The sequence below is a fragment of the Alexandromys fortis genome, unplaced genomic scaffold, assembly GCF_014885135.2.
Source record: "Alexandromys fortis isolate MF-2015 unplaced genomic scaffold, M_Fortis_MF-2015_v1.1 scaffold_34, whole genome shotgun sequence".
NCBI lineage: Eukaryota > Metazoa > Chordata > Mammalia > Rodentia > Cricetidae > Alexandromys > Alexandromys fortis.
This window is the reverse complement of record NW_026067933.1, coordinates 3,240,203-3,256,105: the sequence shown is the minus strand read 5'-3', so window position 1 is coordinate 3,256,105 and position 15,903 is coordinate 3,240,203. Positions and strand designations below refer to the sequence as shown.

Sequence of the window (15,903 nt, the reverse complement as noted above, 5' to 3'; positions counted from 1 at the left end):
AAGAGGCAAAAAAAAAAAAAAAAAAAAAAAGCATGTATCAGGTGGTGGTGCCCAGCACTTAGAGGCAAAGGCAGGTGGATCTCTGTAAGTCTGAGGCTAGACTGGTGTACAGAGCAAGTTCCAGGACAGCAAGATCTGTTACAGAGAGAAACCATGTCTCAAAAAAACTAAAACTAATCAAACAACAACAACAACAACAACAAAGCAAATATAAAACTAACAACCCAGAATAAAATAAAAGACACAGAGATTTTTCTTCTACTGAAGAAAAAGGTACAAGAAACACTTGCTCACCCAGAAAACCAACGAAAAGACAAACTCGGAAAACAAATGTGTAAACAAGTGATAAGTAGAGTTAAAATATTAAAAACAGATTAGACATTATGAGAAAAAAAAAACTTCCCAAATTCCACTGAGTTGTTTGTTTGTTTGATTTTGGTTTTGGTTTTCTTCCTTTTTTTCCTTTTAGAGTTAGCCATCTACAGTTGTGCATGGAGCTTGCTGTAAGTGTAGTTTGTAGACCCAAGTGAGACTTTGTTACACTTCCTGCCAGAGGCTTGATTCCCTTTAGCAATGGTTGTGTACTTACAACTATTAAGTATTTATGAGTATACATATCACAACCGACATCTACCAAAGCTTGGGCGATGTCGCTCTTTCCTCACCGTGGCCACTGCGTGTTTGTGCTAAATTAAGCATACAAAAAATTTTTGCTGATCAACTAATCCCATACACGTAGTATTTACTTTCTTTATCCCTCAAGTTTCTAATCTAGAAGTCATATCAGATTTAGAAAGAAATCTGAAATAACCCTTGACTGCTCTAAATTTATTTAATCTGTTATATTTTATTTTTTGTTTGTTTGGTTGTTTTTGGTTTGTTTTTCCTGGGTAAATTTATAAGCAATTTCTTATGTTTTAAACTCACTCTCTGAACAAAGTATTTGTGCTTAATTGAATAGCAATAAATTTGTCTATGTTACAGACATATGCAGCAAGATGAACCATGAATTGTCTAGCAAGATGTAGTATTCTGACATTAGCTCGCCAAATTTCTGATCTCCCTTTTTTTTTTTTTTTTTTTGGATTTTTGAGACAGGGTTTCTCCATAGCTTTTGTCCTGGAACTAGCTCTTGTAGCCCAGGCTGGCCTCTAACTCACAGAGATCCGCATGCCTCTGCCTCCCGAGTGCTGGGATTAAAGGCGTGCGCCACCACCGCCGGCTGATCTCCTTATTTTTATTCATAACACATTTCTGACTTTTTATACCATATTAAATATATTTATTAAGGTAGCCTTCTCTTCATGTTTCAAGATCCTCCTCTGGAATCCTGAAACAGTAGATAGTGCCAAACTCTACATATGCCATAAGCTTTCTTCTCAAAATGACCATACATTTCTTTTTCCCTTTTATGCATCTTTAAATAAACTCCATTTATATATGTTTCTTTCTCTTTTAAAATAGCCTAGACAATATAAATTGTCTATCATCATTGATTCTTAACTTTCTCTTCTCAGGAGAGTGTCGAACCACCAGTTCTCTCCCTTTTTATCATTCATTGACAGCAATTGAAAGCCCTCAAAAAGATCACCTAAAAGAAAAAGAGTGAACACAGGTACCCTGCATGGTTGGCCAATACAGTCTCCAGAAAACATGGGCTATCAAGTTCAAATATCAGAGCCAATACCCCTACAAGTTATCGGTCAGGGAGGACCCAGAAGTACCCCTCCCCATGCCAAACAGCACACACTATTGCCATTCTTCTTGATTGCTCACCATAAGTAGATGGTACGATTTTATTTCTAAGGACACAGCACCCTTCAATTATAGGACATAGAAAAATAGAACTGGGCTGAAAATGTCATCTGTTTTGGCTAGCTTTCATAGTGCCAGAAGATGCTATATGGGCAAATCGGGGGGGGGGTAGTCCTCAATGGTACTTCTCAGCAATGGACCCTGAATGCTACAATACTGACCTGCCAGGCAACATGTGCTCATTGGTACAATACAATGTGAAGGTTATGGGGGTAACCAACCACTTTCTGACTGCATTTGAGGCCTGTTCCACCAGAGGGAATTCATACCATAAACCTGGTCAGCTAAACCTGGTCAGCACATGGCTCAGAGGTTGGGGAGAAACCACTAGTTGTTTACTAAATAGACATGTTACCAAACTCCCTTCTAATGTTTATGTTTCTTTTTTTAAAGCTTATTATTTCTTTTTTAAAATTTATTTATTTATTTTTATTATGTATATACAATATTCTGCCTCCATGTATGCCGGTGTGCCAGAAGAGAGCGTCAGATCTCATTTCAGATGGTTGTGAGCCACCATGTGGTTGCTGGGAATTGAACTCACGACCTCTGGAAGATCAGCCTGTGCTCTTAACCACTAAGCCATCTCTCCAGCCCCAATGTTTATGTTTCTATGTATGGCTTAGTAATGCCTTCATCTTTGGCCTGAGATGCTCCTTTGCCCTGAGCAGCACTTACTACAGAGACTCATAATTCTTGTAAGTGACTTCCGAGGGCTGCACCCCAAATGAGACTCCTGTATCATCCCCTCAAGGCTTAGAGCAGGTTGAGGAAGAGGAGGAGGAGAAGAACGTAAGAGCCAAAGATAGAAGGAAGTGCTGTAAAACTCTGTCCTTTAGACATGTTATGATCATTGCACTCATGAATTCTCTGCACGAATGGTTGGTTGCCTATACAAGGTCTGTATAAGATCAAGCTAGCAGCGCAAGGTCAGCCAACATTACAGCAGTCAACATTAATTGGATTCAGTCAGTTACAAAATAAAATAAGGACCATGAAGGAGAGGGGCAAGTGTTAAGAATGTCTCACGTGTTAGGGGAGGGAATTGGGGCTGGATACAATCAAGATACTTTGTACACAAGTATGAATCTTCAAAAAGTAACTAAGTATTATTCTTTATTCTACTGCCGACTATCTACAAGTTTCTTCATTACCATCAAATGCAGTAGTACTTTTTTATGGCTGCTGTGACAATTTACTGCCACATCTCCAAACAATACAAATAAAAATATTTTTTAAAAAAGACTAATTTCTCTTTGCACATCAAGTCCTTTTACATCACTTATTTTACTGACATTTGTGTGAATGTTTAATGTCTAGATTGGAATGACAGCAATCCTTGAATCATGTTTGTAAGGTCATGTAAAATTGCAAGGAATGTTTCAAGGTGATAGACTTACACGTATTTAGGACAAGCTTTTTTGTGACACACTTGCTTACTGTAGGGTCATTTAAAAACTCTTGCTATGTGAAATTTAAAATGAAAGCAACTTAGTATGTATAATATGATTTTGTTTACTGTCACCCAACCTATTCCCACTTATGGCCAGTCTTATGTGTCTTGTACTGATATTCATGCTCCTTTTCTAATATAATTTTTAAGTAAATTCTAGACATACCACCTTTAAGTACTAAATTCAGATCTCTAAGTGATATATTCTTCTGGGAGGACCATGGCACTTTCCTCACATTTGAAACGGTAAAAACAATTCTTTGGTTTTATTAAATACCCAGTTAGAACTCAACCCCATGAGGTATCAGATACCACAAATTACTTCTACTTCACCATGCAATGATGGAATTAGAAGGGATAGAAGAGTCACACATCACAATTGTCCTGTTTTTAAAACCCCTTAATTGTTAGGGCCTCTCTTTCCACCAGTTTCCACCCCCATCTTTCTCCCTCTCTTGATCCTCCTCCCTCTTTCTCTCTCTTTCTACCTCCTTACAGTTTATTTGTCGAACAAACTGGGTTGCTGTATTGTTTATATTAGTCCCTAAATTCTATTTTGCAAGCTTTTTTTAAAAAAAAAATTGTCCATGCTTCCTGAAAGCTTTGTATAAACCGAGCATAGTTATAGAATGTTCATCCACTTACATGGACAAAGTGCTGTGTTCCCTCAAAACCTATGTTGAAGTCCTAGCCTATGATGGTACTTAGAGATGAGGCCTTTGGAGACTAAGTATTAATGGATAAGGTCATGAGGAGAGAACTCTGTTCTGTTGGGATTCATGTTCCCATGATAAGAAACATAGGAGCACTTGCTCTCTTTTTCTCCTGACCCTGATCTTACTCCTGAAAGGCTCAAAGAGGGTCTTGTGGTCATATTCATTATGGTAAAAAAGCATTATATGAAAAAGTATTTGGAAATAAATAAAATAAGAAGACACAGAGAGGTAGGAGATGGCTCTGGAAGGAACAGGATGTGAACATGATTAAAACACATTGTATAAAATCCTCACAAGTTCAGGAAAATAAATTTTAAAAGCAAGTTTTAAGTTAAAAGTTAAAAAGGCAGTTCTAGGCCGACCAGAGAGAAAGCCTTTGAGCTGTGGAGTTGGCTTAGATGCTAAAGTGTTGACTCCCAGGCACAAGGACCTGAATTAAATCCTCAAAATCCCTTGTGCTGGAAAGACAGTTCAGTGGTTAAGAACACATCGTTTTTGCAGAGGACCCAGGTTTGGTTTCTAGGCCCCATATGTTGGCTCACCATCACCCAAAACTCCAGTTCTAGGCAATTCAAAACTCTCCTCATCCACTTTTCTGTTCTGAAATCATTTATTATTCTTTCCTGTTTCAAAAACTGTGGGTTCAACACCACCACCGTGCTCTCCGGAAAGAAAGAAATGCCCTCCGGCTCCTTTGGCTCTCCTGGAGGATGGGCGTGTCGGGCATCCATAGAATTCCAGCATTTCTCCTCGCTCTCTACATTGGATTCAGACATTACACTGTGTTTCTGTGTGAGATAGACAGACAGCTTACAAACAAACAAATAAATAAACATAAAAATCCCAGAACTGGGGAGGCAGAAGCGTGGAAGTCCTTGGTGTTCATTTGCTAGTCAGCCAGCCCTACTTGGCAAGCTCCAGGGTAATTAGGGACACTAGAGAGATGGAGAGAGAGAGAGAGAGAGAGAGAGAGAGAGAGAGAGAGAGAGAGAGAGAGAGAGAGAGAGAGAGAGAGAGAGAGAGAGAGAGAGACAGAGAAAGGCTCTCCAAAAAGTGTCATGACCATACTTACCAAAAACTTTAGTTTCCAGAATGATGAGAAAATAAATTTCAGGTATCTAAGCCACACATACTGTTTTTTTTTTTTTTTTTAGTTCTTTGACAGTTTTAAACACGTGTATAATGAATTTTTGTAATTCTTACCCTTCCACTTCTTCTTTCCCCCACTCTCCCCCAACAAGTCCTCCTCCTATTTTCGTGTTTCTAGATGTGACCAGCTGAGTTTAATTAGGGTTGTTTGAATGCTAGCAACCTATTGGAGAGAGGCGGTAGGAGTTTATTTACTGAAATATAGGCAACTGACCAGCGGCTACTGTACCACTGAAGACAATGACACCCTCTACATCAGCAAATATTCACTGCCAATTGACCCCAAAGGAGGGTTGGGAGCTCATTGGCCCCTCCTCTGTCTGTGATGTACTAGTGATGAGTTCAGTCACCTACTGTTCTTCTACAGATAACCACAGCTATCCTGAGTTCATGACCATAACAGCCATCATGTCTAGAAGATGTATTTTTGCTACACATTTTCCCATCTTCCGGCTCTTATATTCTGTCAGCTTCCTCTTCTGTGGTATTTCCTGAGCCTGAGTTGGGTTGATAGAACCCTCCCATTGTCCTGCTATACTTTGTGCTGCTGTGATAAACCCATGACCAAAAGGAGCTTGCAGAGGAAGTGCTTCATTTTATCTAATACTTTCACATCACAGTCCATCATAATTAGAGGTGGCACCACCCACAGTAAGCTAAGCCTTCCCACACCAATCCCTAATCCAGAAAAGGCCACATGCTTACCTGTAAGCCAACCTGATGGAAGGATTTTGTGAGTTGAGGTTCTCTCTTCCCAGAGAAACTCAGTTTCTGTGAAGTTGACAGTCATCATCATTAGCAGCAACAGTGGCAAGCACTCTTTCTACTGTGGCCTGTTTGTCTGTTTGATGGTAGCTCAAGCTGGCTACTGCATACACCCTGGATTGGGTTCCCATTTGACCAATAAACTTCATTTCAATTTTGAGCTATCCAAAGAGGTCACCTTCCTTGTTTTTATGACTAGAGGGCCACACGTTGGACTGAACTTTCAAATTTCTATGCGGAAACAGCCTGTTATTCCTATGAAGAGCAGACGTAGACCACATGGCCTCCTCCTCACTCTGTGACAGAAGTCCAGCTTCCTGTCGGGAGCTTGCTGTGCATTCTTCCCGCTCCCACAGATTAGCACCCGTGAACAACATTTGTTGATTGGACAGCAAAGTATTAAAGTGTTGTGTCAGAAGAATCTTGTTCCACTTACTTAGTAATTTAGCCTCACTAAGATCAAAATAAATGAGCTATTTGAAACGAATGCTACCTCGGTCTTAAACAGAGACTATACCTGGTCATTTGAGATGTCTTTGTTCCTGTGCTGTGGTATGGTGAATTCTGACTTTTCCTCAGACCCCATTATAACGTCTTAAAAGTGCAGACAAACATAACAATAGAGGGATTTTTTTTTCCTGCAAGATCATATAGATATTGGGCTTCTTCCTCTTCTTCCCTATTGAGTGGAGTGAGATACCCTACTCTGGCTAAAACAGGCAATTTTGGAGTAATCACAAGTCCAGTTGACAGGTGTGCCATACTGTTATTGGTTTCTACTTTGCTCTGGAGCTGTAATAGGCATGTGCTTTAATTCCTAAAACTGTGAAATTCATAGCAAAATATCCTGTACTTACAAATAGCTTGCTTTTCAGTTTTTAATTAATCTAATAAGATCAAATAACTTCTTATGGCAAAGTGATTTAGTTAGGGTTTCTATTGCTGTAACAAAACACTAGAACCAAAAAGCAAGTTGGGGGAAAAGAGTTTATTTGGCTTACACTTCATGTTGTAGACCATTATTTGAAGTCAGAATAGAAACTCAAACAGGGCGGAAATCTGGAAGCAGACATTGATGCAGAAACCATGGAGGGGTGCTGCTTACTGGCTTGCTCCCCATGGCTTGCTCAGCCTGCTTTTTTATAGAACCCAGGACCACCAGCCTAGGGATGGCACCACCCATAATGGGCTGGGTCCTCCTTCCCCATCAATCACTAATTAAGAAAATGCCCTGAAGACTTGCTTGTGGCTTCTTATGGAGGCATTTTCTTAATTGAGGTTCCCTCCTCTCAGACGACTTCAGCTTGTGTCAAGTTGACATAAACTAACCAGCATAAAAAGTAATTTCATTTCAACAAAGCACAGCAAAAAAAAATGTTATTTTATCAGGTTCAACAATTACTTCTTTTGAGATCCAGCAGCTGCATACTCTTACCCAATTAGGATTCAGATTTACTTCCAAGCTCTTTACAATGCACTCTGGTAACAGAACAAGCAATCGTACCTTAAAGCAAACCTCACAAACAAAATTAAGTGAATAAAGATTCATCCAATAGAAGAGCTTAGAATGTGAAAAAGAAAACTTTATTTTTTTCTGTCTGCCTCAGTTTTGGATTTGAGATCATGTATAACTTATAATTGTATGTTTTGTGGTATTTTTATGAACACAAAACAGGCCCATTACAGTTATATACTGATCAGGTCTTTAAGCTGTTGCCAGTCTTAGCGAACTTAATATGCCTTATATAACTTACATAAAGGTGAAATCTATCAAGAAAGATGCACAGATTCTAGAAATTAAGACTCCTCTGCATGGTAGGTATTTTTTTTCTGCTTTGTTGTTGTTGGTTTGTTTGCTTGTTTGTTTGAGACAGGGTTGCCGTCTGTATTCCTGACCAACCTTGAACTCTCTATATAGACCAGGTTGGACAAGAACTCAAGCAGAAGAGTTCTACCTATTTCTGCCTGCCTAGTGCTGGAATTAAGGGTGTGCATCATCATGCCTGTGTTCCATAAGAAGTGAAACTTCAGACATCACTAACAAGCCACAAGCAATGGCTTTACCAGTATTCAACCCCAGTTTTGCAGAGAAACTTGTTCATAAGTTATACTTTTGGAAACCTGGGGAAAATATTATACTTAGTAAGACGTTGTTAGAAATCTCAGTTTGGGTTCTATATTAAGCAGGTAGGATTTAATTACTTACATTGCTAATTCTGTTTTCTAATATTTTGATTTCTAAAAACTAAGCAAAAACATATAATCCCAGTGGATCACAACTTTAAAAGTTCATCCCAGCATCTGCCTAAACTATCTTCCTCTGGACCAAAATGAAGAGAAGCCATTTTTCTACTTTAAAATCTGAACACTGGCCTTACCTTTCAGGAAATATGAAAGAATTTACTGGCTAATATAAAACCTAATGAAGATAGGCTTTGAAAAGATCAAATTCTGCAGCATATACATTTTAGGGTTTGTGTTCTATGAACAAGCACTAAAATCTATGTAAGTTCAAATGAATAGAGGTTAGATAGTCAAGCAAGGGCATCTCCTTTTAATATTTACCAGAAGCAGAAGAACCGTGAGGTCTTCCATTGACGATCTGTTAAGTGTCCCACTTTACCCTTCGCCCCCATAAACTGAATCCCCGAGCTCATATTATCTTTAAGGGGTACTCCTTGATCATAGCACTCTCGGAGAGCTTTGTCAAAAATCAAAGTTCACTGATCTCCTGACAAGTGCTTCTCTTGAGTGCTCAGTTTTACAGGATTTCCTTTGGACCTCCTCTGTGTAATCACCAACACTCCAGGCTTCTGTTAGTAAATGACAACCATTTCCCCTGTAAACCTCACTGGAAACACTGCAGCATCCGCACCCAACCTTAGACAAAGTCACTTCATGCTATGGACCCCACTGTAGCACCTACATTCTATTTGCCCTTCTCCTGTCCCTACCTCCTTGTTCCCTCTCCTTTCCCCATGCCTTCTTCCCACCCCATCTATCTCCCTCCCCATCCTTCTCCCGTTTCTTCTTTCAACATCACAAACAAAAAAATCTTTGGTGAGGCACGTCTTTATTTAGTATATCAAAGCATTCTGGCATGGGTTAGGAAATGGAAATGCCCATATAAATGCCTCCTAATAAGTATTCTGTGGTGTAGGTACTTTCCTCAACAATGCTCATTTGCTTTTCCACCTCATAACAATGGCATCGCCTTGCATGTCTAAAGGACATTTCACCCTAAGTTTTGAGACTAAGTCTGAATGCTAATTGAGGATAAGCTCAAGAAGCAAAGGCTCCGTTCTGCCCTTGAACTTAAAATATATACATTGCAAGTCATAACGACCTCTGAACTCGTTCTTCGTCCTCAAAGGAACGAATGGTTTCAGGAACCAAGGAAGTCACTTTGAAAAGGCAGTTGCCTGTCACCTAGGAGACATTTCTCAACACAGTTTCTACTGCTGCACAGGCAACTATAAGGGAATGTGGTCAGGGTTTGGAACGAGGAGATCAAGTCGGATGTCATATTCATAAAGATACGGAATCTAACTGGAATTCTCATGCTTTCCGAAGTCAAATCTAACATGGGTCCAAAGTCTGTTGACAAAGAACAATGTGGGGGTGTGAAGAGACGGGGAGATAAAAGTCCGGATTTGATCTCATGATGTTAACTTGTTCACACTTGCATTTGGATGTGCCCACTGGCGCAAGCCCCAGGAACGCGAACCAAACCTTAAATCCTTGCTGCCCTTCTCAGGAACCCTGCGGCTGCAGCTCGCTCCAGCACTTCCCCCTCCCACCTCTCTTCCAGGACCAGTCACGTTAGTGAGTCCCAGTGGGATTCTCACACCCCCTTCCGCTAAGAAGACCCGCAGGCGCCTTTGTCATCTTCCAGCTCCTTCCTAGCCCATTCTGGGCACCCAGAGCAGTGTACCCTTCGCGGCCTTGATTGAAGTTAGAATTCTAGTAACCTAGAAAGTTGATGCTGTGCCTTGCGGTGGGCCTCTGCTCGTCTTCCACCCGCTCGTGGCCTGTCGCCCCACGGACCCATCCTACCCATCTTTTTCTAGTGGGCTACGTGATGATCAAAAGTGAGGCACGAATGCTACTCAGCAGCTGTCGGGTGATTCCGGACTGGCAAGGTCATCCTGCTCCAGGCAGGAGAAGAAAGTGCTTGGCTCTCAGGAGACTGAGTCTGCCCTATGAAAACTGGGTGGATTTTCTGGACACACGGCCCGGGCAGCAGCTCTGGAGTTGGGGGACTGGGGGACGGGGGGGGGCAGCACCAGGCGGCGGGGACTGTGATGGGGGGCGGGCTGGTGCCCGGCGGGAATCCTGTAGTTACCCTACCTTCCCGCCCCCAGCAGCCTCACCCCCAGGACGAGGCTCGCTACCAGGACTTCTATGCAGGGCTGTGAGTTTGTCTGGCAGCTTCTACTGAGCAGCTAATAGTATAACAACCCGGCTTTGATAAATCTGAACTAATTACCCCTCTTAATTAAAGTCTTTAGCAGTTGTTTCACTGTTTTGGCAAGAAAACAGGAGAGACTTGCAGTTAGAAAACACCAGAGCGCCAGCGCACAGCGGAGCTGCTGATTAACACTTGAAGCGTTTCAAGGACCTGGCGCCCGCCACGGTTTGGTTTTCATCCATGTCTCCTCTTTGAATGGAAATATACTCGGCTATAAACATGTGCACACATCTAAAAACACGGAGGCTCTCTTTGCCAGCTGTGTACCAGTCAGTATGAGTCTTCAGAATGCTGGAGAGGGACAACACTTCCTCTACATGCAAGGTCCCCACCTTTTGTACCACAAATCTATCAGGCACACATCTTCGGTCTCAGAGTTTAACCATATTTCATAACCTTGCCCAAAACATAGAGCAGGCTGCTTGCATATGGTAAATATTCAGAACAAATGAGTAGGCATTATTAATCATAAAAACATGAGTATGGGTGAGAAAGTCGGAGCCAGGGATCTTTAGCTGAATAATACAAAGTCTTGAAGTTTGCTGATTAAATAAGCATGTTCCAAGTATTTATTTCCAACAGTCAATGAATCAACTTCGACGTGCAAGAATCAAAACCAAAATTCAAATTCATTCATAATGAACCACTCTTATCTAATGTTATGTGTGTGTATATGTATGTGCTCACAAACACTGGACGTGCCTTCACGGGCACACACATCCGTGTGTATATAGAACATACACACCGTGTTTCGTTGCTTCAGGGAAGGAGAAAATTATGAACAACCAGCAGGCATTTTGAGACAGCAGAATCGACACAATGGAAATATATACAATAATAAAATTAAAATGGTGCAGCATTCCCGGGTAGAATAATACAGATCTCAATAAATACAGCAGGTATATGTTTAAAAACAAAACAAAACAAACATCATCTCTCCACCCGAGATGAAAAGTCATTTCAACTTAAAAAAATTGAAATAAGCCCCTCCAAATGTATCATAATTGTTAGTGCCTATATCGAATATAATACACAAAACCATTTAGCAGGTGCATGCAAGAGGCGAAAGGCCAAGGAATGCAGAGGCTTCTGGTCTGCCCGAAAGTGAAGGGCTCAAGGTGCCCCGATTTTTGCACGAGAGCCTAGACCAAGCGGTCCACCCTAGTCTGCCGACCTCCGCAGTGGGGGCCTTCCCGCTGGGGTTGTGAAGGATCTTTGGCCTCCATCACTGGTGGCCTTGGTGAAGCCCGGGTTGCAGAGGCCCGGGAGGCGGCAACGCCGGCTGCAGTGGCGGCAGAGGTGCAGGCGGAGGCTGTTGCAGCTGGGATGGCGGATCGTTGCCTGGCTCCCCAGTTGGAGTGCGGGTCAGCCCCAGGCTGCTGTCGTGCAGCTTGCGAACGTGCTTCTTGAGGTCAAAGTTCCTGCAGAAGCCCTTGCCGCACGTGGGGCAGGTGAAAGGCTTCTTGTCGTTGTGAGTGTGCATATGGAAGGTGAGGTTATACACCTGGTGGAAAGCCTTGTTGCAGATATTGCACTTGAACTGCTTCTCCCCGCTGTGGGTCAACTTGTGGTTTTTGTAGTTCCCTGAAAGAGAAAAATAGCCGGGATAAGGTTCAGAATAGAGCTTGACAAGAAGATAGAAGATGCATACAAGGTAAGGAGACCGGCTGAAGAGCTAACACAGCTCTGACCCAGGGTGCAGGGCGCTGGTTCTCCTGCATTTATTTTTGAGCACACTGAGTTTATTTCTTCTACATTTCATATACATTCATTTATCCAATTACACTAAACGAAAACAGGAGGTTACAAAGAAGTACCCTTTGGTGTGTCAAATATGTATTTTCTAACTCTGGTCAGACCCGAGGGTAGGGAGTCAGAATGCAGCCTTCCTTAGGTAAGCACCTAACAGGTCATTTTCAAGATTGAATCGAGAAGATTCAATCCCGCTTTCCAAAGACCCAATATGAGAAGTCATCTCCTGGGTTCAATACCTTTTTGATGAAATCCTTTGCCACAGAATTCACACACAAATGGTTTGTAGCCCGCGTGGATCCGGGTATGTGTGTTTAACGTGGAACTTCTATTAAATGCTTTACCGCACTGGTTGCATTTGTGAGGTTTTTCCTAAGCAGCAGAGAGAAAGGAAAGAATAGAGCCTTTAATTTGAGGCACTTTGTTATTTTGATGCGGAGTCCTACCAGCACAATACACTAACACCCCGAAGCTTTAAAACAGAACAAAGGCAACAATACAAAACATCTCCCCGGTCCAGCCAGCACAGTTCAACAGATCTTCTGCTTAAGAGCGAGGCTCTGCCTGCCGATCGCTTTTTTTGGGGGGTGGAGGGTGGGGAGCAAACAGTTCCGAACTCTACCGGGTAAAATTATACAGAGGAACATACTTGCGTGTGAATGATCTTATGCCTGCAAAGGGTGCTGGCTTGCCGGAAACCTTTGCCACACACTTTGCAAACGAAGGGTCTGGCTCCTGTGTGCACCGGCATGTGACGGGTTAAATTATAGTGCGCGTTAAAGACCTTAAAAACAAACACATAGAAACAGGTTAGATGACCAAGAGATTCGAATTCGAAGTGGACAGAGGAAGAAAGGGGAGAAAAAGAAGTTTTACCCCCACTCTCAAAATACTAAAATGGGATCGAGGGAGGAAGAAAAGGAAGGGAAGGGAAGGGAAGGGAAGGGAAGGGAAGGGAAGGGAAGGGAAGGGAAGGGAAGGGAAGGGAAGGGAAGGGAAGGGAAGGGAAGGGAAGGGAAGGGAAGGGAAGGGAAGGGAAGGGAAGGGAAGGGAAGGGAGGAAGAAAGTCGTTTTTGCTTAATACCTTTCCACAGACTTCACAAGTGAAAACTTTGGGTTTGGCATTAGGAGAGCCGCGACTGAAATCCGAGGTTTTGAATGCGATTTTTTCAGACAAGAGTTGGGCGCTTTCTTTCATATAATGCTGCAGCTGAGTCTGGGACAGGTCTTTGAAAGCTACACCCGAAGGGAGCTTCTCCACCGCCGGGACAACCAGTTTATTCCTTTCGGCTAAGTATGTTTTTGGCTGTGGGTGCAAAGGGGAACTGAGAAAGTAGGAGGCCACCGGGTGGATGTTCACGCCCGCAGCCGGGTGGCACGGGCCATCACCTCGGTTCAGGTAGCACAAGGCGCCCATGGCGTGGAAGGACGAGTGGTTGACCACACGCGGCCTGACCAGCTTGTACTGCTGCAGTGGCAGCGCGTCGCGGGCCAGGTCGCCCTTGAGACTTAGCGCGCAGTTGAGCAGGTCGCTGCAGCTGAACGCCGGCGCGGAGGGCACCGCGGGCGGCGCCGGAGCCTCCAGACTCGGCTTGCGGGACTCGGAGCCAGTCACTCCGGCTTTGGAGCTCGTGTCGTACGCCACGGGGACGAAAGGGATCATGCAGGGGATCGACGAGCTGAGATGCAGGGAGTGCTTGGGGTCTCCTTTGGGCAGGGCTCCGTGCAGGAAGTGGGGGACCGGCAGGGCCTTAGGCTCTGGGGTGCGCGCCATGATTCGTTCGATGGAGAAAGCCAAGGGTTTGGATGTGTTCATCACGTTGCCCCGAGCTGGAGCAGTCGCTAGCATTTTGGTGGTCGCGTTGAGGCAGCTACTGTCCATGACTGAGTCTCCAGCTTCCGTCCTCCGGGGTTGGGTTGCACGGTCGTTGCCTTGTCCCCTGCTTGTCACAGACCTGCGGAGAGGACAGGCACCGTCACCACCAGCAGCCTCCTCCTCCTCCTCCCCAGCATCACCAGTCGAACCTGCCTGCCCAGCCCAATGGACTCCTGCCAGCCCATCGCAGAGTTCTTGGCGCACCAATGACTCGGGGACAATCACTACTTATTTCTATCAATAGAAAGTGTTGTGTCAATAACGCAGCCAAGATCTCGCCAATCGTTAACTTCCAAGAGGAGAAGGTAAACTAGATAATTGCTCAATTCGCTTCCAACAGTCAACAGGAAAACTTTTTTTTTCTCTGCAGTCAGTGACTACTTTTCATTGGTGAGAGAGGTTCCCCCGCCCAGAAGAGGCGGGGGCGCTCTCCGCAATGCGCAGTGCCCTCCCCTACACGCAAGCACTAGCCCGCACACACTTCTCTACTCTTCAGTCACCCCTCCCCCTTGCTTCCTCTGTCTTTTTAATTCTCAATCTGCTTAACCAGGCTTTAGAGGCCAAGCAAATCTGAGATCAATTTTCTCGTTTAGCTCTAAGTGACATCATCTAAAATCATTGTGCTAGGGCTAAATAAGGAAACAGAGTCTAATTCAGGGGCAAAAGCCAGGCTATATTTATCAAACGCCAGGCTCTAGAAAGCCATGACCAGGAAGCCTCTGACGGCAAAAGCCAAGTTTTCTTTGCTTGGTTCGGCTGAGCCCAGATCCTCCACGCTGCCTCCTACGCAACCCACTTTCGCCCTCCAGGACCCGGGGGTGGGGGCTGCTCGTTTCCTGAATCCTGGAGTCTCTACAACTCGAACCGCGTTTGGACCCTTTGGAAGACACCAGCAGGTAACTGGCCTCCCAAAATGCCCCTGAGATGTAAAGGCCTTGGGAGGCTTGTTATGTGTTTGTGGTTTTGTAAAAGCGACGCCCATGGCAATAGTCCTGGGAAAGACGCACTAGCCCCACAAAGTTGAGGAGTTACAAGGAATGAGCGGGTGTCACGCCACAAGAAACCTAGACACGGATCGGACTCACACACAAACCCACGCGAGAGCGCGCTCCCTTGAGTTTCCAGAGAGAGTCCCGAAAAAGCATTTCTTCAAAGAACTTGCGCCCCCGGCTCTTTCTGACAGAGCTTTCTAAATGTTGAGCCAAGAGGGAAAATAGAACCTAGCGATCCCCACCACGGCTACCAGTGTCTGCATGCCTCAATAGCAGTGAGTGTCCGTCACACCTAGTGTGTCTGGGCGTAAAGACGAACTAAGAGAACCGTCCGCCCCAAGTGGTGATCACAGCCACATTTGTGGCCCCCAAAGAGCGCTCGGCGACCATGAGCGCACCACCACCCCCCACACACACACACTCTTCCCCGGGCCTCTGGCGCCCTTCTGTTTGTGACGCCTGGGCCCAAATTCCTGGGCTTGAGCTGCAGGAGCTGTGTGAGGCTTCCGTGAAGATGCCGGAGGCTGACGCTCCCAGCGAGCGGGTTCCTGGGGGCTCCAGCCCCAGCCAGAGCAGAGCAGCGCGCCCGCCTTCCCCCGCGCAGTCGGAGCAGAGCCTGCTGTCGCGAGGAGCAGAGTCCGGGGGGGGGGGGGGCTAGGCGTGCTCCAGAGGCTGTAGGTAGCAGGCAAACCCCGCGCTTCTCAAGCTTGCGCCCCCAGGAGCGCTGAGCTGTGAGCCCCGAGCCTCACCAGCTGGAGGCAAACTCCAAGCACCACCCGCCTGGTGAGTTACTCTAATGTGTGTGGGTTGGGTGCCCAGGTATCTGACCAAGAGTGTGCTGTGCTGTCCTCCCGGTGGGAGCCCTGGAAAGGATCAGCAACTGGAGGTGGGAGCCTTGGACGGTTGAGCCCCAG

The 15,903-nt window shown here is 44.6% G+C and overlaps 1 protein-coding gene across 2 annotated transcripts; it reads right to left on the bottom strand.

Moving 5' to 3' along the window:
• Positions 1 to 11,594: 11,594 nt before the first annotated feature.
• On the bottom strand, positions 11,595 to 14,003 carry Fezf1 (FEZ family zinc finger 1). 2 transcript variants are annotated; one of them, XM_050145955.1, is made up of 5 exons: positions 13,578 to 14,003; positions 13,206 to 13,427; positions 12,771 to 12,905; positions 12,361 to 12,493; positions 11,595 to 11,953 (listed from the first exon to the last, which is right to left on the bottom strand). In XM_050145955.1, the coding sequence occupies exons 1-5, from the start codon at positions 14,001 to 14,003 to the stop codon at positions 11,595 to 11,597; spliced, it is 1,275 nt and encodes a 424-aa protein (XP_050001912.1). The 2 variants fall into 2 exon arrangements, with proteins under 2 accessions (XP_050001912.1, XP_050001911.1); XM_050145954.1 differs by having other exon boundaries at positions 13,206 to 14,003.
• Positions 14,004 to 15,903: the final 1,900 nt, after the last annotated feature.

What these genes read in the sequence shown, in the direction of transcription:
- Fezf1 (XM_050145954.1), bottom strand. Translation starts at nt 14,003, where the DNA reads ATGGACAGTAGCTGCCTCAACGCGACCACCAAAATGCTAGCGACTGCT. An exon ending in CTTGTGAAGTCTGTGGAAAG is followed by an intron (nt 12,906 to 13,205) that starts GTATTAAGCAAA and finishes TTTGTTTTTAAG; the next exon opens with GTCTTTAACGCGCACTATAA. An exon ending in ATAAGATCATTCACACGCAA is followed by an intron (nt 12,494 to 12,770) that starts GTATGTTCCTCT and finishes TCTGCTGCTTAG; the next exon opens with GAAAAACCTCACAAATGCAA.